Source organism: Argiope bruennichi, chromosome 1, assembly GCF_947563725.1.
Source record: "Argiope bruennichi chromosome 1, qqArgBrue1.1, whole genome shotgun sequence".
NCBI classification, from domain to species: domain Eukaryota; kingdom Metazoa; phylum Arthropoda; class Arachnida; order Araneae; family Araneidae; genus Argiope; species Argiope bruennichi.
This window is the reverse complement of record NC_079151.1, coordinates 146,887,099-146,910,492: the sequence shown is the minus strand read 5'-3', so window position 1 is coordinate 146,910,492 and position 23,394 is coordinate 146,887,099. Positions and strand designations below refer to the sequence as shown.

The 23,394-nt window shown below is 29.7% G+C and overlaps 1 protein-coding gene across 3 annotated transcripts in view; it reads left to right on the top strand.

Annotated features, from left to right (window-relative positions):
• The window catches only part of LOC129971109 (histone acetyltransferase KAT2A-like), a 36,944-nt gene that overhangs the window by 7,212 nt on the left and 6,338 nt on the right, over positions 1 to 23,394 (top strand). For all 3 annotated transcript variants that reach the window (XM_056084611.1, XM_056084594.1, XM_056084603.1), the window contains exons 5-15: positions 59 to 148; positions 616 to 797; positions 1,900 to 2,079; positions 4,404 to 4,540; positions 6,924 to 7,000; positions 7,313 to 7,515; positions 8,093 to 8,219; positions 10,411 to 10,521; positions 16,664 to 16,807; positions 16,889 to 17,003; positions 17,378 to 17,408. In XM_056084611.1, coding sequence (XP_055940586.1) covers positions 59 to 148; positions 616 to 797; positions 1,900 to 2,079; positions 4,404 to 4,540; positions 6,924 to 7,000; positions 7,313 to 7,515; positions 8,093 to 8,219; positions 10,411 to 10,521; positions 16,664 to 16,807; positions 16,889 to 17,003; positions 17,378 to 17,408 — 1,397 coding nt within the window. The remainder of the gene's footprint in view (positions 1 to 58; positions 149 to 615; positions 798 to 1,899; positions 2,080 to 4,403; positions 4,541 to 6,923; positions 7,001 to 7,312; positions 7,516 to 8,092; positions 8,220 to 10,410; positions 10,522 to 16,663; positions 16,808 to 16,888; positions 17,004 to 17,377; positions 17,409 to 23,394) is intronic.

Genomic DNA, 23,394 nt, shown 5'->3' with positions numbered 1-23,394 from the left:
AATTTAGAAGGTAGCATATTTTTCAATCAATTTCTTCTTTTGGTGGTTATTTTTTTAGATTCTACAGTTGTGTATCATAAATGTAACTAAGCCTGAAATTGAAGGACAGATTGGAAAGCCTCCATTTGAATCTCCCAGCTTTGTTCAGGTAGCTATCTATTTTAATATTTTTCATAATCATATAATGATTTAAAATTGTCTATTTTTAATGAATGAATGAAATAAAAAAAGATTAACTGATTTTTAATATTTGAGTCGCTATAGATTATAGTGATGGTCAAATTAAGATTAATTTGACTGTACAGTTTTATTTCATTTTTAAAGCTTTGTATGTACTATACGTATGCTTTAATTAGTACATATTTAGTATAAAGGAGGTTACTATGTAGTTTGTTAATTTTGTTATCCATCTAAACTTTTATTATAATTAACTTGTACTTGATGTATATTTCATGCCAAAAAAATGATACATTAAAGCAAATTTATGTGTCTATAATATTTAGCTAGCTAGAGAAACTAGAAAAAGACAAAATACCATTTTCAGTGTTAATATTTGTAATTACTTGTTGTGTTGTTGTTCTATTTGAGTAACAAATCCTATGAATATTTTTTTAGATCGTAAAGAATTTTGTTTTGTACAAATCTAGTCATCTTCCAAATGATCAATCAGAAATTCTACATAAAGTATCAAATCAGTTCCTATTATTTATAAAAACAATACCTTTGGAAAACCCTAGTTCTTTTCAGCTTCATTATCCACAAGTGGATGCAAATGCTTATGTCAAACTATATAGCAGGTGAGATATATAAATTATGCTCATTTCTTCTTGAATTAATCTTTTTAATTAATATGTTATTTGAGAAGATATTTTATATAAGCATAAATTATTTTCACTTATGTATTCATGAATTTACTTTCTTTTTGACTAATTTCCACATATTATTCTAGTGACCATAATATATTCATTGTGACCATAATATATTATTCTGAATAAAAACAATAAAGTTTTAAAGAAAAGACATGATGAATATTTTAAAAATAAGAATTTATAGCTGTTACACTGCAAGAATAATTATTTTATGAATAAATGCTGTTAGATATTTTGCATAATATATGGCTGCCAGTGTTAACTAATGATGATGTATTTGTACATGATGAGCTTTATTGATAATGTGTTTTTATGTCTTTATATGTTAATTGGCACTCTGCAGATAAGAATATTTGATCTAGAATTTGGTAGCATGTAGTATTCTTACTACGTTTTTGATTGAAATATTAAAAGAATATATGCTTATAAATAGTCACTCAAAATTCCCCAGAAATTAATGGCAACATTATGACAGAACACACTTTAATTGTATGATTAGCTCCAAAACAATTGTTTAGTGATTTTATTTCAAAGTTTTTTATTGCTGTTATATATTCTGCAATGAATTTCTGATAATCCAAAAAGGAAGAAATGTATTTTAATAAAGTCTTAGCTTTGTTAAAATTCAAAAATGAGAGATGGGGGGGGGACTTCTGTAAGCACATTCTCCTTTTTCAGTTTTTATTTTCTTCCTTTTTCTCACTTTTCTTATATTTTTTATATTTCACACTTTTTTTAATATTTTTTTAGATATAAAATAAAATAGGAATTTCTATATTTTCTTAAAATGTAAAATGTAGATTGTATAGGAAAAATAATTATTATTTAAACAAAAAATTTCAGGCATTTTCAAAAGTTTGAATATTATTTTGAATCAAAAATTTAAATATTTTGAAACATTACCTATTATTTCATTTTGTGTACTATAGTCAGAGTCTGCTTTATTTATTATAATGGCGAAAATTCTTCTTTTTTAGAAAAAAATTGTATAATTATAATAATAAATTTTTCTATGATTTCATTTATTTAGATGGTTTTGTTATTGCTATATTCCGACTTACTGTAAATCCTTTGGAAGTTATGATGCTTTTCGAATATTTGGACGTGAATTTTTACGAACAGTCTTTCCATATTATCATGAAGTTATGCTGAAAAATAAAGCATCATTTGAAGAGAAGTTATGCCCCAAAGTTTATTTGCAGCTCTTTAGGTAGTTCTCTTTTATTTCATATTTTATATATGATTTTTGTTAATTTGAGTTTCCTTCATATTTTGTTTTTTGATATTTAATTCATTATTATTTTTTAAATGATTATCTTGTTTTTATTTTTATTCTAAAGCAAATATTTGAATTGTTATTAATTTGTATTTCTTGCTATTCCTTTAATTATTAATTTAATTACATGTTATATAAGGTATATATTTATTACTTAATCATTTTGAATTAGTCATTTTTCATACACATTCTTTTTATCATAGCATGTATACAATGAATGTGATTTATCTTTTACTAAAAGTTTGACAAATGTTCCCCAAGAATTTAAAATTGATAAAGTGCTTTTTTGCTTGCTTGGAAAGGGATTAAAATATAGGTGCAGCTGTACAAAAGATTGGTGATGGATGGGTAAGGAAAACCATGGCAATAGAAACCAATATATCATTGTGTTGATGAAAAGAGGTAAAAACCGGACAGCAGGCAACATTGTTCAGCTTCTGTTTACAGCAATAAAATAATTGCTGTCCCAGTTTAATGTAGATTGAAGGCTGCATAAAAGTGGCCTGTTCATTCCCATCTGAAATGCTTTGTACCATTGACTATATGCCATCAGTGACACTGTTTACAATGGTGTAACAAGCACAAAGGTTGGATATCTCTTTAGTGGAATCATATCCTTTTTACCAATGAGAGCCATTTTAGCTCACAATTGGTTCTTGATACTAGATGATATGGAGAAAGGTAAGGACTGGGACCTTCTCATCCCTGTAAGAAAGGGATATTGAGACAAACCTGGTGTGTGTGTTTGGGTATAATGATGAGTAGAAGAACAGAGCTCCATATTTTTTGGGGTGGTTTAGTGACTGGAGATCATTAATGTGATGAAGGTATCCTTCCCCACATGCACCTGTTCCACAATACCATATCTTCAAACATTGTGCTCATGGACAATAATTCAAGATCGCATATATCTCTTATTATTAAGGAGCTTCTGAAAAGTAAAGATGCTTATCAGATACATTGACCTTCATTCTGCCCTAATCAAAACCCAACTGAACATGTTTTGGATGCTTTAAAGAGAGGTCGGATGCTACATTTTTATTCTTGGGGGACCAACAAATAACTGACAATAGCTGCTTATTGAGGAACAGGAATTCATGTTTCAAAAATTGTTAGATAATATTGCTTTGAGTATTAACCTATGATGCCATTCAAGTTAGTTAGACCAGTTAGAGGAGGGCATATGTTTTACTAAAACATATATTGGTTGTCCGCCTTTTTGTCTAGACTTTGTTTTATACCTTGTCATTTTGACACTAAAGAATTTTCCTGCTTTTTTCGCTAATGCATGCATCCCATTAATTTTTTTTTCTGCCAAACTTTTTAAATATTTGAAGTGTTACAGAAAATGGATTGGTTCCATATCTGTGTCTTACGAATTAGTCGTACGATTCTATTCTCTCCCCCCCTTCCACATTTTAAATCCTTCATAGAAAACTTATCAGTGTATAATTCTTTGCCTTGTAATACAGTATATTTTTCATTGCAGTTTATTGCCCTTAAAATATCTTTTTCAATTGAGTTTCAGGCCGGCATCCTGGCCTAGGGGTAGTGCGATTTCTCCGTGATCCGGGCATGGTTGTTCTTCCTCTGTGTTCTATCTGTGAGTTGTGTGAAAGTGCCCCACCACCACCCATGTAAAAAGGGGTTGTGCATGCAAGTGTGTGAGTGTCATCTTCATATGACAGTCAGACTTCTGCCTCCAGTTGCTCAGGTGTCTTTACTCTCAGAAGCTACTGCACTGCCTTTCCGTGGTAATGCAGTCACAATATCATCGATTGAGCTTTGAACTTTCTGCCAAAGCTGCATTGTTTCCTTTCGTAGGGGATTTAGGTCTGAATTGTTATTTTCTATAAAAAAGATTTGTTCATGCATCTTTGTAAAGTCACTGACTTTAATATCTTTTCTGTTTTTGTTAGAGTGTTACTATATGATCAGTTATCTTCTTTATTGAAGATATGTTTTGCTTTCATTATTTTTTGTGCATATCTAACATCTACTGTCTTATAATTTAAAAATTGTTGCATTTAGAAAATTCTTATGTCTCTAAAATTAAACATTTTATTTGTAGATTATTTTTACAAATTAACATTTTCTTTTTAAGTTGCTGACCTGAAATTTTTCATAATATTAATTATTGCAATATGTAATAATTGATATTATGCATATTTTAATTTCATAGTTATAGTTTTAAGATTTTATATCCATATATATATATATATATATATATGCTGTAGTTAATTATAATTTATTTGTAGGTTTTTATCGACATTTGCAGAAGAAATAAAAAATGACGATTCTCCTATATGGTCAAATGATTTCAAAACTTTTGTGCAGAATCATTCAGCACCATTATCACCTCCACTGCAACAATTTTTTGCTAATTTTGAAAGAAGTACGTTGCCATAATAAGATGAAATAATTTAACACTAAATGATTGTTTTTACAAAAAGAGTTTTAAGATTTTTATTATTTAACCATACTATAAAATTTGGGGAATCTATTTATAAATTTTGACTCTTATTAAAAACAAAATATTTCTTTTATATTTATCACTTTGTGCTGTTATGTAAATATTTGAATTCTCATGGAAAGATGATAAATTTCTGCACATGACTTTTAAAAAATATTTTCTATCAAAAATGTAATGTACTCCTCTTCTAAAATCATACTCTTTTCATTTGTTAATGGTAAAAGTTTTAAATTTCAATTTTCTGATTAAATTTTTATTTAATTGGCTTTCTTTTGGATAGCTGATGATTGTAAGGATGTAACTGTAAGGACAAAGCAATTAATGATATGGATTAGCATGTTCACAGGACTGTGTTGTTTAATTTAAATTCCCTAGTTCAGAATATTTTATTTTGATACTTCCTTAGAATAGTAATCAAGAGTTTCATTGCTTATTGCCTAAATGAAAACATTTACCTACTGAAGTAATTAATAAAAATGGCACCTATTCTCTTATTAGTGCCTTTTAATTTTACAAATTGTACCTTTTCTAAAATGCTATCTGACAAACCAGTTTCAGTCACCTCTAATATATGGATGATTAGTTTTAATAATTATTTCATATGAAAATTATGTTTCCAATTCTTTTTTTTCTATATTTTGAAATATAGTAATATATTTATATTTTATACATAAAAATTTTGCATTTTATTTAATATTTTTTTAATTATTTATTTTTGTTTATAGCATGAGATATAAATGCCAATGTAGCTTTACCAAAGCCTTATCTGTAAGCACTGGTCATATTTGTAATCATAATTGTTATCAAAGATATTCTTTAGTTCAAAATTTAAGAAAAAAAAAATCAATGAGTAAATTTTCAGGTTCCCTGCTTTTAACCCCAGTAAGCTCACTGGATAAAACAGCTTCAGATATCCTCTCTGAAATGGCCCAGTTGAATTTTTAAACTGTTAATAATAGGCATATACCTCCAATTGAATGAATGCTTTAAATGTTATGAAGATTAATGTTTTCTATTATTTGAGTCAAATATAGAGCTGAAAAGATTATAAAGTCTACATTTTCCCTTTGGTATCTTTAATAATATTTTTTTCACTATATAAATTATTTAAAAAATTCTGCTATTTATGGCTTAAAATTGACCAATTTTATTATTTTAAGTAGTTAATGATCGCAAGCTGATTGGTAAATCTGCCTCAAAGTGGCATTTGAAATTTTCAAATAGTGATGTTGAGAGCTTCATAATATGAAGGAGAGTTCAATTATTTTTACATAGTAGAATTTTACTCACAGAAGGATGGAGTTTTTTGTTAGAATATAAAGAATATTTTTCTAAATTATATTACTAAAAGCAGAGATTGTTTAAAAATTTAGATTAGCTAATTTTTTTCAGCTGTAAATTTATTGATTCAAAACAACTCAAAATATAACTATTTACATTATTAAAGCATTTTACCAACTGAAAATATATATACTTCTGTAATTGTTTAGGAATTAACTATTAGGTAACGGTTAGAGTGCAGCCACTATATAACAGATATTTATACATATATGAGCTGCTTTTAAAATCTATTACCTGATTTTGTGGCAGTTTACATATAGGACATTAAATGCAGTTGTAAATATCATATTGTTTTACAACTATTCTATAATAAATAGGTGCATTATCAGCTGTCTTGAAAAAGTTCACAATTTGAAATAATACATAATAAATAATACATAATTGAAATAATAATAAATTTTGTGTCATGCATAATAATAATAAAAAATGGAATGCCCAAATTTTTGTTGATCAATAATAATTGATAATGATTATAATTTGTTTTAATATAATTAAACTGATTACATATATATTATTCTAATGTTCTGCTTGTATTACAGAAACTATATCCATGTCCTCTATATGGAATAGATAATTTCTATGTAATAGTTTATGTTGTGTCAAATTACTTAAATATGTGGACCAATACATGATTTAGCACATATTTTAATATGGCATGTGTATTATAGTAATTGTCAAAATATTTTGTTTGTTTATATAGAATAATATCATACAATTCCAAAGCTTTTTTCTGAACCAGGAAGTTTTGCTTTAAATTATAAAAGTTTACTTATTATTAGAAAAATTTTATCGACATCATCATAAAATTTTTAGAGCTATAAATATTTAGTGAATGAACTTCTTAGATATTTTATAATTATTAACTTGAAATTCAGTGTTAAAATTTTATTTTGTTTTGAATTGCTTTGGTATTAAATATCATTTTGACATTATATTCTGATTCTTTTTATGATGGTGAATTTAGGTGAATCTTCAAATGAAGGTGTCATCATAGAATCAGTGAAAACTGTCAAAGATTACGGTAAAATGCTTGGTCCCATGGTAAGAATATAATTATTATTTATTATGTGAAATATGGAAATAAGAAATTCAAGTGGTTGAACAACAGCTTTCAGTCTTATTCACTATATTATATTTTAAAAGCAACATGATAATTTCATATATTTCAACTAATAAATATAATGCTTATTTAATCTTTCATAGGGTTTTGTGTCATGCATATTTTGTATTATTTTTTGATTAGTTTTTTTAAAGAATTTCAGTTATTTGTCACAATTATACCGTCATTTTATTATTGAAATTAATAAAGAATATTATTTGCATGCTCTTAAAATTGCAATTTTAACTTGATAGACATCCACTGAAAATGCTGCTAGAGACCACATTGCTCATATTGAAGAAGAGAGGGGCGCTATTCAACTTCATATTATCAGCAATTCTTTATCAAAACCTCCAGACAAGCAGTGTCAAATATGGCTTGTAGAATTACAAAATTTGTTTGCTCGTCAGTTGCCAGAGATGCCTAAAGGATATATCATACGATTTGTGTTTGACTCGTAAGTGGCATTTGCAAATAAATAATTAAGGATCATGTCAAAAGGTTTTGAAACATATGAAATAATAATAATGCCCTGACATAACAATAAAAGTTTTGAATAAATTTTTCTCATACATCATGGCATATTAAAATTTTAACTGAAACTTTTTGTGTGTACATATACATATATATGTATATATATATTCATGATATTAAAATTTGTAAAATTTTTAAAGTAAATAATTGTATGAATAATGAATATTTAAGTTTAAATGTAGTAAATAATAATATATTATGAAATAAAAATATATATGCATGAAACTAATGAAAATAAAATTTTCTTAAAATAATATTAGTATTATTTTAAAACTGATATATTGGGTTTTTCCTAGAAATTAATTATTTTAAATTTTAAAAAATTTCTCTTTGGGTAAAAATAATATTCTGAAGTATATAATAATATTCTTTCTTTTCTTTTTTTAAGTCTATTTTTATAGCAAAGCATTTTGTATTTTATTTAATTTCTTTTGCATTTTTACATGTTTACATGTTTTCATTTCTTTTGCATTTTTACATGTTTGTGAAATGTTTAATAGGAAACACAAGAATTTGGCTCTTGTTGAATCTAACCATGTGATTGGTGGAATCTGTTTTCGAATGTTTCCTAGTCAAGGATTCTCAGAAATAGTATTTTGTGCAGTTTCTCTTGATAAACAAGTCAAAGTAATTGTTTATCGAATTTTTCCATTTTGCTCTTCTTTTTTAAATTGCTTGATGAAAGGTTATATCTGTCTAATGTTCTAATGAGATTTAATTTTAAATTCTTATTAACTGTGACAGAAAAATGTTTTCTTTTTAGTAATTTTGATTATTGTTTATTTTCTCCAATGTAGTTCGACTGTTCCTATATTAAATGTTCTATAGTTAAAAAAAATGATAGAAAGTTTAAAATAGAAATTTTAATGCTTAAATCTTATTTATATTGCAATGTAAAATTTTCTATGTTGTTTAATAAAATTCTATTTTTATTAAACTATATAGATTATTAAAAAGTTGTGTTAAGGCACTTAGATTTGGCGTTCCTTAATACTAGATCACAGAATTTTTGTACAGTGGGTAAAAAAAAGTTTCCTATGATTGTTAATGAAAGTTTAATTTTTGAAACAAAATATTTAGTTATGAAAATGAAAATTGGTTTAACACAATTTCATTTATTATTTATGAATATTATAAAGGAAAAACTATTGAAAAAATTAAATATGTAAATTTAAAGACTAAAAAATTGCCACTAATAGGGAACAAAAACGTTTCCGTACGTTATTTACATAATACATGAAAGATATTTTTCATGCTGACCAACTTGCATTTAATGACCGGTAGGCCTTTATCACTTCTCTCAAACGTTGTGACAACCCCCCCCCCCCCCACCACAGGTATTTTTATCGTTTTTTGGAGAAATATTGCTCCAAATGTCTTTTATGGCCCTTTTGAGTTAAACGTTGTTCTTTTTGTCATATTTTTTTAGTTCATGACTGATTCCTTCCCATAAATATCCTATAGAGATTAAATTGGGAGACTGGGGAGGGCTATGAAGCTGTTGTTTAACATGATAATTACTCTTGACAAATCTTGGAGGAGTACGTAGGATCGTTTTCCTATTGAAAAGTAAAGTCAGTTTCAAGGGTCAGTTTTTCTTTACTGGTTAAAACGTTTTGTTTTAGAATGTCAAGATACATGTACCTACCCACATTTCCTTCTATAAACTATAAATTTCCGGCACCAGCAGCACTCATACACCATCATACCATGTTCCCACCATCAACGTACTTCACAGTTCCACTTAAATTCTTAATTAACATATGCTGCTTTGATTTCCACCATAACTTGACCATTTGACCCACGGATATTAAATTTTGATTCATCATTAAAAAGGGCAGATTCCCAAAAAGATAGAAGCGTTCTTATATGCTTCTTTATAAACGCGAGACGCTTTTTTTCTGTTGCAGGGATTTATAACAGGCTTCTTGGAGGCCGCACGTCCTTATAACCTTTTCTTTTAATGACATTTCTCACCATCTCACCATTTGAGGTGCGACTTTAATGTTATAATCAAACATTAAATCAGTTGCAAATTGAGGTGCACTAATCCGCAGGATTATCTTGCACCTTACACAGGACATTTCTTTTATGCAAGCGATTTAACTTCGGAGTTCTTCCGGATTGATCTCTATCCCCATATGTTTACAGCTCACGGTATCTTTCAATAATATACTACACTGTAGACTTTGGTTTGTTAATGATTTCACTGATTTTTTTCATAAATAATCCATCTTTTCGTAACCGAAGCACTAACTCTCGAATGGATTTCTGAATTTCTATTTTAAGCCGATTAGCAACAAATTGGAATTAAAAACTGTTGCCATGTTATGTTCATCACTCTGACAAATCATCAACTTCGAATATTTACTGGGGGTCAGTTGTAGAATACGTCAAGAATTTACGTATTGCGTACAGAAACTTTTTTTTTTTGCCTGATATTTCATCATTTGTTGTAAAAATTGCAAAAAAGATATGTTGCGTTTTCTAAAAATGGAAATTTATTACTTACTTTTGAAGACTCATATTTACCGTATATAAGTAGTTTACAAAGATAAAAATCAAAGATTAGAAATTATGCTAGTTTATTTTTATTTTAGTTTTCTGTACGGAAACGTTTTTTACCCACTGTATATTCTTGTTTTCATATAAAACAGCATTTAGCAATGAACAAAGTATTTGATGTCTGACCTTGATATTATTAAATATATGTGTGTTTTTTGTTCATTGATGTCTGGATTTATTTTTGCAGAGACTATTCTTAACAAAAAATGGTTTATTAATGGCTTTTAAAAATATATTTCTTCGTATAATTTAGGGTTATGGAACCCATATGATGAACCATTTAAAAGATTATCACGTGAAGCATAATATTCTACATTTTCTAACGTATGGAGATAAATATGCTATTGGATATTTTAAAAAACAGGTATTTTTCTTTTTTTCTTAAATTTGATTAATATTTAAAGAGATTGTCTTTAATGACAATCTGATTATATTTTAAGATTCTGAATGTATATTATAAGATTCTGTGAATTCTGATTATTTTTAGTGTCTGCTAATAATATTTTTTTAAATGATATTATAATTATGATCATGAAATATTTTGCTTATTTTTATTTTTTTTATTTTTTTTGAAGGAAATGTTACTTACCATATTTATCAAATAAATTGTTTCCCCTCATTAAATTTTAAAACATTATTACTCTTTTTCTGGCATTATGATTTCTTATTATGTATGCCAATTTTTTTTAAAAATTAATTGTCTGATATATGACATAAATCATGAAATATATTTTGTAGTGGGTATAAAATTTAATTCTTGAATGATTCTTCTTTCTGTGCATATATCTTTATACGAACATGCTTCAATTCAGTTAGCCCTTTACTGCATTTGTTTAAGATTCTCATATCCCTTTTAAAGTTAAGAAATTTTAGGTGAATTAATTGAACATTAGAGAGATATAGAGCAGATATTGAACATAACTGTATAAATCTTCTAAAATAATAATACCTATTACATTATAATCAAATTTTGAAAATTAAAATTACTTTGATGAAGATACCTTTAAGTTATATACAAAAGTTGATTTAAATTATATCTAACCAATAATTGAAAAGAAACAGCTGGTTGTCCAAAGATGCCTAGTATAAATGAATATATGTATATAACATTTTGCCCATGCTATTTTGTTAACACGACAATTAGAGTAATTTTAATTCGATTTCTGCTAGAATAGAATATGTTCATAGGTGAACCATCCTTGCTCAAAGGAAATGTACGTGGTTGGAACGGATGAAATTTTAATTTCCCTTAACTTTTTGCGTGTGTGTGTGTGTTTTTTTTAGAAGTTTGGAATTTAGAAATAATTTTCAAGCCTTAATTAAATATTTTGGACATGACTAAGGTAAAATTGAAATGTCACTCATTCATTCATCCAAAATCTTCATAGCTACTTGACACTTGAATTTGCAGGGTTTATTTCTTTTCTTTAATTAGTAAGTATTTGAAGGAGTTTTTGAAATTTCAGTTTTAAAAATTATCCTTCATTTAAAAAAAAATTATAATGTCTTCTGAGCATGTTATCTTACAAAAATCCTTTTTATGCCATCTTAAAATTTAAAATGTAGGTTTTCAGTAATACCAATTTTATTTCCATGCAAGATTTTTTTTTTTTTTTGATTTTAGGTCCTTTGCAAACACAATATGTTTTCAATTGCAATTTGTAACAAAAGCTATATTAGTGTAATATTTTTATTGTATCACTAAATCTTTTACTTGCTTGTGGTTTTCTTCGGTTAATGTTTAAAAAAATACGGCTTTTGTAGATATTTTCTCTCCAGATATGTTGTTAGGTGACTATTAAGTTTTAATAGCTGGTAGGTATCAAAATGATTGAAGAAAATAATGCAGATAATGGAACAGCGCTGTGCTCTGAAATTGAATTCATACATTTCATTAATTGAATTCATTCATTTAATCGAGTTCATTGTGTTTACCTTTAAAACAATTACCCAAAAATTTAACTTTAGAAATAAGAAGCATAGTTAAATTAACAACTGTTTAATGTTTTTTTTTTTTGGTGTTAGATCGATTTTATTTTATTTACAAAGTGTGAGTGCTGAATTCTAGTTTTCAAATGACACAATATTTTTATGTTTGTCCATATTCAAATATTTCTCTTCTTTCTTTCTTGTTCATATAAGATTACATACTGATTAAAAATATGCATCACTCAAATAGTTTCACATTTTTCTTTCTTATTGTAATGAATTGATCTTTTATTGTAATTATAAGCAAAATTAATTACAAAATATTATTTCGGTGTTAGGAATGGTTTAAATATTGTTTTGTTATTTTCATGAACATGTTTCGATTCAGGCATTGTATAATTTTAACTTTTTGTTTAAAGTTCACATTTTGTTTGAGATCACAGGTATTTAAACTGATGCATGAACACAAAGAAAGTGCCAATAAAAGCTCTAAAAAATGCTATAATGTAAATGCTTATCACAGAACCTGTAATTTTTTTGGAGCCTTTCTAAAGGCATTAGAGCACAAAAAGCCTCCCTCGAATCATCCAATTGTAAATAAACATGAAGCTCACAAGACTAATTTTTACTCTGCTGATGATCTAAAAATGATGATTATCACTCACTATAGTTGTTGCATTTATAAATGCCATATCCAATTCATGAATTGATTCATCTTGAAAACACCCATTTTTGAACATAGAATTTTGCTTCTGTTTACTGAGAAATGATTTTTGAACATTCATTCACTAATATACTGTAATGTCTTGATAACTATTCAGTTGATCAGATTCAGCTGAGGAAGCACAATGATTGTTGTTGCTTTTATTTTTTTTATTTTTTCAATTTGAGTACAAAATATATTGTAGATATTTAGATTCTTTTTCGTTCTTTAAGAACACTAATGTTATCTGTTATTTATTTTTATTTTTTATGCATCAATTTTGAAACTTACCTTTTGGCAAACTAATTCAATGTTAAAAAGATTGAAGATGATATGGCTCCTAAATAATTTTCTTCCGTCTTTTTTTTTTTTTTTTGCCCTTTTATATTATTTTTCGAGTTTAAAACAATGATATTTTTTTCCTGTGTTGTAACTACTTTCCACTTGTTTTGTTATTCATTGAAATCTGCAGACCATATTTTTCCATTAAACAGGATTTTATGCCTTTATGGAAAAATTTATACATTTAGCAATTCAATTTTTATTAAATAATTGGCTAATCATACTTTTTCCCCAATAGCCAGTAATATTGATATTTTTAATTTACAGTTGATTGAGAAGGATGAAGGAAGCTTCAAAAATGTACTTCAAAATTTCAGTTGCATTTATTTCCTTCGTTCAAATTCCAACATTTGTAAAATCTCCCTTAACAAGTTCAGTTTACAAAGTAAGGAAATTCCAGTTTCAGTCATTGCAACTGTTGTCACTGATCGCATCTTAAGTACATTTTAAAACTTTTTCATCAAGCTATTGATGATTTGAAATCACACTGCTTCATCTCAATTGTAGGTGTATCATTCATTGCACTTTAGATGATCTAATATTTACATATAAAGGTATCTTAATTCGTTCTGATTATTATTTGGACCTTACTTCACTTTAAAATATCTCTTTCCATACACCCCAAATCATATAGTATCTTGTTTTCAAAATTTAAATAGAAAAAAAGTAATTAAGTTAATTTATAAAAAGTGATCCTGGTCTTTCGAGAATCTTATGAAATGAAGAAGCAGATTCTTTTGTAAAGAAGATGGCACAACTCGCGCCATTTGCATGCTGAATCTGTTCAGAAAATGTATTTAGCAAAAAAAGTTATTCAAAACAATTTACATCAAAAAACTATCACAGAAACAACTACCAAGATTTATTTGAAACAACATAGGTATTAATTTCTATCATAAATTGGTCTCAAACCTGGGAACAGGACATAATCATAGAAAATTAAATGAGTAAAAGATCATTATATATGCATTCTCTATATGCAGAAAATATTCTGCATATAGAGAAGAAATTTGTGAGAAATTAAAAATTATCCAATCAAGCATTTCATATAATTTTCTTTTATCAGAAATTCTTGTTAACAGAAATCATAATATCATTTTTCTTCATGCTCTCAAATGCTGTTAATTCATTAATTGCAACCATTTGGTATTCAATTGTACAATCCAAATATTAGTTATTTTCCATGCGGAATAGATATATGATAGAAATTGTTAAACGAATTTTTACTCATTTGAATCATACTAAATGAATTGTGAGTGTTGATTATGGGAACATTACCTTCATCCGAAAAATTCATCTGGTTCCATTAGACCACTATTTTAATCCGAGATGCTCTAGGTATCAATAAGGATAAACAAAACTAAGCAGTAGAATTTAATTAACTATATAAATAAATAAATAAGAAACGTTAAAATAACAATGTACTTAACACAAGCTAAAAAATAAAAAATAATATCTCCTATCGCCATTTATAACCCCATATGATTGTCCTGGAAATTTATGATTGTGAATTTTTAAAATCCACCATTGTAAATTTTCAGTATAATATAATATAAACAGTGTGTCCATAATTCATAGGCCAAACTTTAAGGATAGGTAAAATACATATAAAGAAGCATTTTTTTGTATAGCAGTATGGTGCCAGAAATGAAAAGTATAGGTGGAACAAGTAAGTGAAAACAAGGCGGGAAAATGTAGTGTCTACTAGACTTCCAACGACTCTGATAAAAACTTCATTGCAAAACTTTCAATTGTTGCTGCAATTGCTCATGGAACACCTGGCATCTTCAGAAGAGTATACGCTAATAACCTGCTAGACATTACTAGGCCTGTATTGAGGCTGGTAGTGGCACATTTGTGCACTTACTGAAATATTATGTAAGTAAAGAGCTTTATCTTCATTTCCACAGCATTTCTTGTTTTTTTCCCCCTGAACTTTTAATTTTTGATCCCCCATTGCTATACAAAATATGCTCCTTCATACATATTTTACATATCCTTAAAGTTTGGCCCATGAATTCAGGGACACCTTATACATATATGTGTAAATAATTATTTTATGCTTTTTAGTCTTATGTGTATAAAATTTTGCAATCGATTTTAAACTAACTTCTGGAGCTATAACCAATTGCAAAATTTATATCAAGCAGACTGGAAAGTGAGTTAATATTGCCTTGTTATTTAGTTCTGAACTGTGTTTAAAGTTTTAAGTCGCAGCGCATCAGGAAATTAGTTTAAAATCGGTTACTAAATTTGTGCCGAACAGACAGGAAAGTGAGTTGATAAAAGCATGTTAAAATGAAATTGTTATTGAATGTTGAGGAAATGTTCTCTCATTGTTAATGCATTGCCTGTTTCACAATCATATCCTCTTAGCAACTTGCTCATTCTGAATACTGTAAGAAAAACTACTAATGCAGCTCAACGCAAACCCTTTTAAAATCAGTAGAATTCTTTTATCTAAATATATAATAAATTAAAAAAATTGTGTATTCTCTATTATTTTACATGTCGCACAAAAACCTTCGACGGGAGTGCTAGTTTCAGATAAATATATCCGTCTTCATTGGCTTTGTGGACATTGGAAGTTATTTGTAAATCGCATTGTGTGCTATCATGCTGTATAAATAATTTAAAACATTCTTCAGGGCAGGCCACTGGTTCGAAGGCCATCAAATTTGATACGAAGTTATTTTTTGGTTAGTCGATGCTCACTAAGAAATACCATTTTTGTGCTTGGGGACAGCGTTAAGCCATTTTATGTTGTTATGGTTAATGGTGTTATGTTGCATTTTCATGTAACAGTTTGATATGAAGGGGAATGATGATTACAAATATTCTAGCATTAGTAGAAGAAATTCATCATTTCCTTTTAAGTTATTTTCCCAAAATGCAATTATAGTTTTAGGAAAATAAGCCAAAAAGAGGTTACATTTTAAATTTTTAAATAATATGATAATCTAAGATGGTTAGAATTTTTTTCCTGTTATTTTTGTAATTCTTTTAATTAAAAACCTTATTGATATTATCAATTTTTAATTATGTTTATGTTTAACATTTTCATTCAACTGAAATCTAAATATTTCAGGGCGTATGGAATTTCACTGAATATATCTATCAATCAAATCAATAAAAATTGAAACAATTTTTCGAAGTTATGTTTCAATTTTCTTCTCATTCTCTTAAATTATTGCTTTTAATTTATTAGATAGACTTTACTTGTTTAATATAGATCATATATATTTTTTGATCAATGATATTGTATAAATATATGAGGATCTATGACTTTATTAGTCGTCGCTATAACAAAGCAAATAATAAAAATTTTAAAAATCTTACATATAAGTTGTTTTGTTTTATAAAGCTTTTCAATCTAATTCAGTATTGTTAATGCATTTTAATTAAGTTGATCTGTTTTTGCTATTAAAAAGCTCTTTTAAAATTAATTAGAATTGGGTTTTTTCAAATATGCATTAATTCTGTTGTATAAAATATTATTTTTTAATTGTCTTTTTTTTTTTCTAAATTTTAGGGATTTTCTATGGATATAAAATTGCCGAAGGAAATATATACTGGATATATAAAGGATTATGATGAAGCTAAACTTATGGAGTGCAAACTGAACCCAAAAATCAGATATACTCAGCTTTCTAAAATACTTCAAATTCAAAAAGAAGTGAGAAATATTTCTGTTATGTATTAAGTAACAATATTAAAGTAAATATTTTTTTTAAAGAAAACTTCTATTTAAAAAAAGGTTGTGCGAAATTTGATTGCAAGGAAACAGAGCTGTGTACAGAAGATTTATCCAGGTTTAAATTACTTCCGAGAAGGCTTAAGTGGAATACCTGTTGAAAATATCCCAGGAGTTTGTAAGTTAATTTATTGATAATATTCGTGTTTTACTATGACTATATTTATTTCCTGTGCATAATTTTAAGAATTTTATTTAAAAAAAATCAAAGCAAAACTGGGAATAGCACTTATCTAGTTTCATGTATTAAATTTCTTCATTAAAGATATATTATTAAAGCTGTTGTGTGATATTTAAAACTTATATATTTCATGGCTTTTATTTTTCATATCTAGTTTCTGAGAACTTGAGTATCGAAGGTATTTGTTTCATTAGAAACTTATATAATCTACACAGCTTTTGAAAATTAATTAAATTATATTATCAAACTCAAGCTCAATTTTAAATCTTTTAATTGGATAAATTTCTATATGTGTGTATTTTCTTTTATAGCAGAAGCCATTAAGAGACCTGAAAAACAGATGTAAGTACTTTAATAATAAATTAGTAATTTTAATTCATGTTATTGCTTATTTCAAATGAAGAATCATAAAGCATCATAATTAACAGTTGACAAATAAATTTCCACAGATTTATGTAATGTTAACATTTTCATTAACATCTTTATATTTTTGTATAAGCAGCTAAATGTATTTTTGAATAACTGAAGCTCTGTTTTTAGCTTTAAAAAAAACCAAAGCATTAATGATAAAACTTATTGTTTTTGTTTTCTCTCTTTAAAAGTAGAAAGACATATTAATTAAGTGTTCAACCATAAACACTATAAATTGAAATATAAATAAAATAATTTTAGAAACAAAATTGTGGCTTTTGATGAATATGATAAAATGCAATACGTTTTATACGAAATTACAAAATTTATATTGTTTTTTGAATTTCTTGTCCTGTTATTTTTTAATCTAAAATTTGTTTAATAATATATATTATCATTTACATTTTATATTAATTATTATAAGAATTATTTAGAATGAATATTGCTTTCTTATCACAAAATAAAGTTGTTTTGAAATTGGGAATTTAAATATATTTGTGAAAGATTTTTGTAACATAAGATCTTAGAAATTGCAAACAAGAGAACTTTTATGTAATTTGTAGATAAGCTTAGATAGCTCATCAGCTTTCAAATTAGTAGCTCACATAATAAATATATAAAAAAAATGAATGCATTTGAAACACAGTTTTTACAAAAAGCTTTATCTTTAAACAGGTGAAAAAGTTTCATTGTACTTATCTAAATTGTATTTTGGAGAAATATAATTGCAATTTTTTTCCCATGAGTGACTTGTACTAAGAGAAGCTGAATGTGTTCTATAGCAGATGAATTCTAACAGGTTAACACGAAAATGAAATTATAAACAAATGAAAAAAAGTGGAGAAAAGCAAATCAAGAGAGTGAAGTTGAGCTATAGGTAGGAGGGTGAGACAGAGGAGAGGGAGAGCATCACATGTGGGTTAGTGCTGGTTTCAATTACCTAATCTACAAATTTGCCTGCCTAATTAAAAATATGCTAGAGCTAAGAAAACAAGGTTTAAGTTAAAGAAAATTTAATTACAACATATTTACAAGACTTTGTACAATTGCAAGATTATTGAAACACGCTTAAAGATTAAGTCAGAATCGTTCCGGTCGCGGCAGTGTTTTTTTTCTCTTGCTTCGCTGGTTTAAAAATAGACTGAAGGAGTCGTTCATTTGCATACTTGTCGAGATCATAAATTACCACCAAGCGACACTGTCAATTTGATTTGAACCTCGTGGCAAATGTCAGTTTGTAGTTGCACTTTGTAGTACCGCTACAGCATTGTCAATTTGAACCTCGTGGCAAATGTCAGTTTTAGTTTCACTTTGTAGTACCGCTACAGTGACTCCCCCTCCAGTGTCAACGTAGATTTTTTGGATCAATTCGAAAGCGAACCTTTCTGCCAAACCTTGTGGTTGTTGTTACTGGTTCTTGCTTCTTACCAACTGCTGTCGGTGGCTCGTCTTCCGATGCGAGGAATGCTGGCTTCAGTCGATCTACATTGATAAAAGATGATTTTCCATTAATAAGCAACTTAAAAAGTTTGTCTGACTTTGACAGAACTTTGTAGGGGCCTTGATATGGCGATTGTAGGCTACGGCGAACTCCGTCGTGCCGAACAAAGACATGAGATGAATTGGGTAGATCTTTATGAATAAAAACATTTTCACGGTTGTGCGATGATGCCGGAACTGGTCTGAGCTTGTGCATAATGTGTTGTAGTTTACCACCAAAAGCTGTCTGGTCAATCCTGGATTTGTTTACCACGAAAAATTCATCTGGCAACCTGATGTTAGTTCCGTAAGTTAGTTATGCAGGAGTAGCTTCGATGTCTTCTCTGTAAGTTGCTCTCCATCCCATTAACACCGTAGGAAGTGCATCCGCCCATCCTTGGTCTGCGTGGCATCTTATTGAGGACTTTAGATTTCGGTGAATCCGCTCGATAATTCCATTTGAGGAAGGTCGATATGGTGAGGTCCGAATGGTTTCAGTTCCCAAAAGTGCAGCTAAGGACTTGAATAGATGAGATTCAAACTGCATTCCTTGGTCGGTTGTTATCTTTGATGGGGCTCCAAAGCGGCAAATCCAATTTTCGTATAACGTACGGGCCACTGTTTCTGCAGTGATGTCTTGGATTGGAAAAGCTTCGGGCCATCTTGTAGAGGCAGTATGAATATCCTTTCGAAGGTGGCAGTCTTCCAACAATATCGACGTGGATGTGTTCGAACCTTGCAGAAGGAAGTTGATAAGATCCTAGAGGTGATCTTATGTGCCTTGAGACTTTATTGCGCTGGCATTCTAAGCAGGATCGAGCCCATATTGCGATATCTTTCTTCATGAAAGGCCAAACAACGTTTGTGCTCAGAAGCCTCTGTGTAGATCTGATTCCGGGATGAGATATTCCATGGAATGAGTTGAAAATGATCTTGCAGAAACTTCTAGGCACGAATGGTCGAAGAATCACTAAAGAAGTGTCACAGTATAGATTCGAATCTTGATAATACATGGGTTGGAGTTTTAGATTAGTCTTGTCAGGATAAGATAGTAATTCCTGCAACTCTGCATCAGTTTTTTGCTCTTCAGCCATCTTGTTGTAGTTAATAGGAGATGGTGTATCGATAGTTGTAATCCTTGATAGAGTATCCGCTGCAACATTTTCTGCTCCTTTAATGTATTGGATGTTGGTCGAAAATTGACCAATGTAATCAAGGTGTCTGAGTTGTCTAGGGCTTGCTTTCTCCGGCTTTTGTCGGAAAGCATAGATGAGAGGCTTGTGGTCTGTAAAAATTATAAACTGACGTCCTTCCAGCATGTGACGAAAATGCCTAATGGATGCGTACACTGCAAGTAGTTATCTGTCATAAGCACTGTACTTTTTTTTCCGCCGTCGATAGTTTTCTTGAGAAAAATGCAAGTAGTTGATAGCCGTCCGAAGAGCTTTGTTGTAGAACTCCTCCGATGGCTGTGTCGGATGCATCAACGGTTAAGGAAATACTAGCATATGATGATGGGTGAACCAAAGTTGCAGCATTTGCCAAATCATTTTTGCACTGTTGGAAGGCTTTCTCAGCTTCAACTGTCCAAACTATAGGTCTTTTGTCTTTTTTCTTTGCACCTTTCAGGTAATAAAACAATGGAGCTTGGGTGGATGCGGCATGCGGGATAAAACGTCTGTAAAAATTTATCATCGCCAAAAACCGTCTCATCTCCTGTACAGTTGAGGGTTTGGGGAAATTGACGATTGAGGAAACTTTGTCTTCCATTGGTTGTATTCCCTTTTCGGTAATCTTCTATCCAAGGAAGTTTACTTGAGATTTTCCAAAATTACACTTTGAAGGGTTGATTCGAATTCCTTGGTCTTGAAAACGCTTTAAAAGGATACGTAGATGGCTGATGTGTTCCTCTTCGTTTTTCGATGCAACCAAGACGTCATCGATGTAGGGTATGCAAAAGTCGAGATCTTGCAAAATGCTGTGGATAAATCTTTGGAATGTCTGCGCCGCTTTACATAAGCCAAAGCTCATAAAGGGAAATTCGAAAAGTCCAAAAGGCGTGATGACTGCTGTTTTCGGTATGTCTTCTTCTCTCACCGGTATCTGATGGTAAGCTCGAAAAAGGTCGATAGTTGAAAAAATGGTGTTTCCTTCTAGTAGAAGTGTCACGTCATGGATATGGGGTATCGGGTATTTGTCAGACTTTGTAACTGCATTCAGTCTTCTGTAATCGCCGCAAGGTCTCCAATCTCCATTCTTTTTCGGTACTATATGCAATGGTGATGCCCAACTGCTTTTGGATGGTCTGCAAATGCCTTGAAACAATCATGTATTGGAATTCTCGTTTGGCTATGATTAGCTTCTCAGGTGGAAGTCTTCTTGCCCTTGAAAATACCGGAGGTCCAGTCGTTTCAATATGGTGTTCCACTTGATGTTTCACTTTAGCTTTTGCTTCCACTCGAGTAATTTCGGTAAACTACGTCAAAAGTTCTTTGTAAGGAGAGCATTCAGCAAGAAGAGTGATTTTTCCTTCAGACGAGGCTATCATTTGAACTGAAATCTTCCTTCCAGTGCTCGTGTCGATGAGGCAGTTATTTTTCATATCGACCAGCAAACCGAAGGTTTTAAGTAAATCGGCTCCAATGATGGGCGGGATACAGATGCTATTATGAATGGCCACCGGAACACTCTTCGAAGGTTTAGGTCTAAGGTAAGAAGTTTTTCGCCAAAAGTTGAAATAGTAGTTCCATTTGCTGCAAATAGTTTGAGTTTAGAGGCAGTGCAATTCTTTTCTTGGATAGTTGTTGGTGGAATGACGGAGGCCTCGGCACCTGTGTCGATTAAAAATCGGAATCCAGTTGATTTGTCGGCCATAAACATTCTTTTAGATTGGCCGTATACGCTTGTGGCCTTTCTAGTTTTCCTGATTGTAATTGCAAGGTTTTTTGCAATTTCTGCCCGTTCTTCCATATTTATGATGAAACCAACAAATTCCAGCACTGGGGTCGAATCTTCGTGAACTAGAATGGCTTCTCGAAAATCTTCCACGAGCTGGACTTCGGGATTGTCTTCTCCATTTTGTTCTGGTATGCTGGAGATCTTTGACCGATTTAGAGAGCTCTTCGATTTGCCTTCGAAGTGTGTGGCAGTCCTTGCATCCGCTATTCAGGCCTTCGACCAAGTGGATTGATGACGAGCCAGTAACTTCCAAGACCTTGTCTGCCATCTTTGCAAGAGCATCTAAATCACCGGTGCTGACAGCTAGGATTTGCTGTACTGTACAGCTGTGGGCAAGCGTTGTAATCATAAATTTTTCAGAAGGTCTTCTGGTACTTTAGAAGAGAGGTCTAGCATCTTGCACAGGAGTTGAGTCTTACGATCGTCCCCAAGTTGCAGCTCTTGTAGAAGCAATTTAAGCCGGTGAGTCTCTGAATCTACAAATTGCTCAATTAGGCGCTCCTTTAAAGCTTCATACATTAGTTCCTCAGGTGGGTTCAAAATTATGTCACTGACTTGGGCTATCACATCTGTTTCAATGGCAGCCACAACATGATGGTACTTGGTTTCGTCTTTTGTAATTCCAGCAATGGCGAACTGGCTTTCAATCTGTGCAAAATATAATTTGGGATTCTGTTTCCAAAATGGTGGTGCCTTGAACGACACTCTAGCAACGACAGGACTGGAATCGTCATTTGTTGAAGGATTAGTCGTTAGCGAAACATCTTTATGCTCGCTAGTCATCTTGATGCATTAAAGTTTCTTCTATCTGGGTCACCACTTTGTGGGCTAGTGCTGGTTTCAATTACCTAACCTACAAATTTTCCTGCCTAATTTAAAATATGCTAGAGTCATCCCTGAGTTTGAGATTTGTCTGATATCTGCAATTGGCAGTGCATTTTTCATCAATTTCTTAACAAGTTTGAATAAAATTTTAATTAGAAAAAAAGTTTAAACATTTCTAAAATATTTTTTTATGAGGCTATCATTTTTTAAAACCTTCATAAACAATGATTTGTTCACATATCTAAAAATAATTGTTATGTGCTAATGTAATGATTTATGTTTATAAAAGCATTTATACAAATATTTGTTACTGGAATAAATTTCAATGACCACCAGTTTCACTTATAAGCAGTATAATTATTCTGCAGAATACCTTCTTAAAATTTAAGGAAAAAAATTATATAAAAACTTTTATTTGTATTTTTTTAATGTTTATCTGTATATGACAAAAGGCTTTATTTGTTTGCTAATAGTGTTTTGGTTTCAAGACTAAACTCATAAAAAATATACCTTATGTATGTGGAGTTGTTTGGCAAACATTAAATCTGCCATTTGGCAAACTGTTCTTTGTTGTGGTGTGAGAATTTTAAAGAGGTAGCTGGCAATTGAAACTTTCACTCCCCTCCCCCTCAAATGCGAAGTGCAGAGAAAGTAT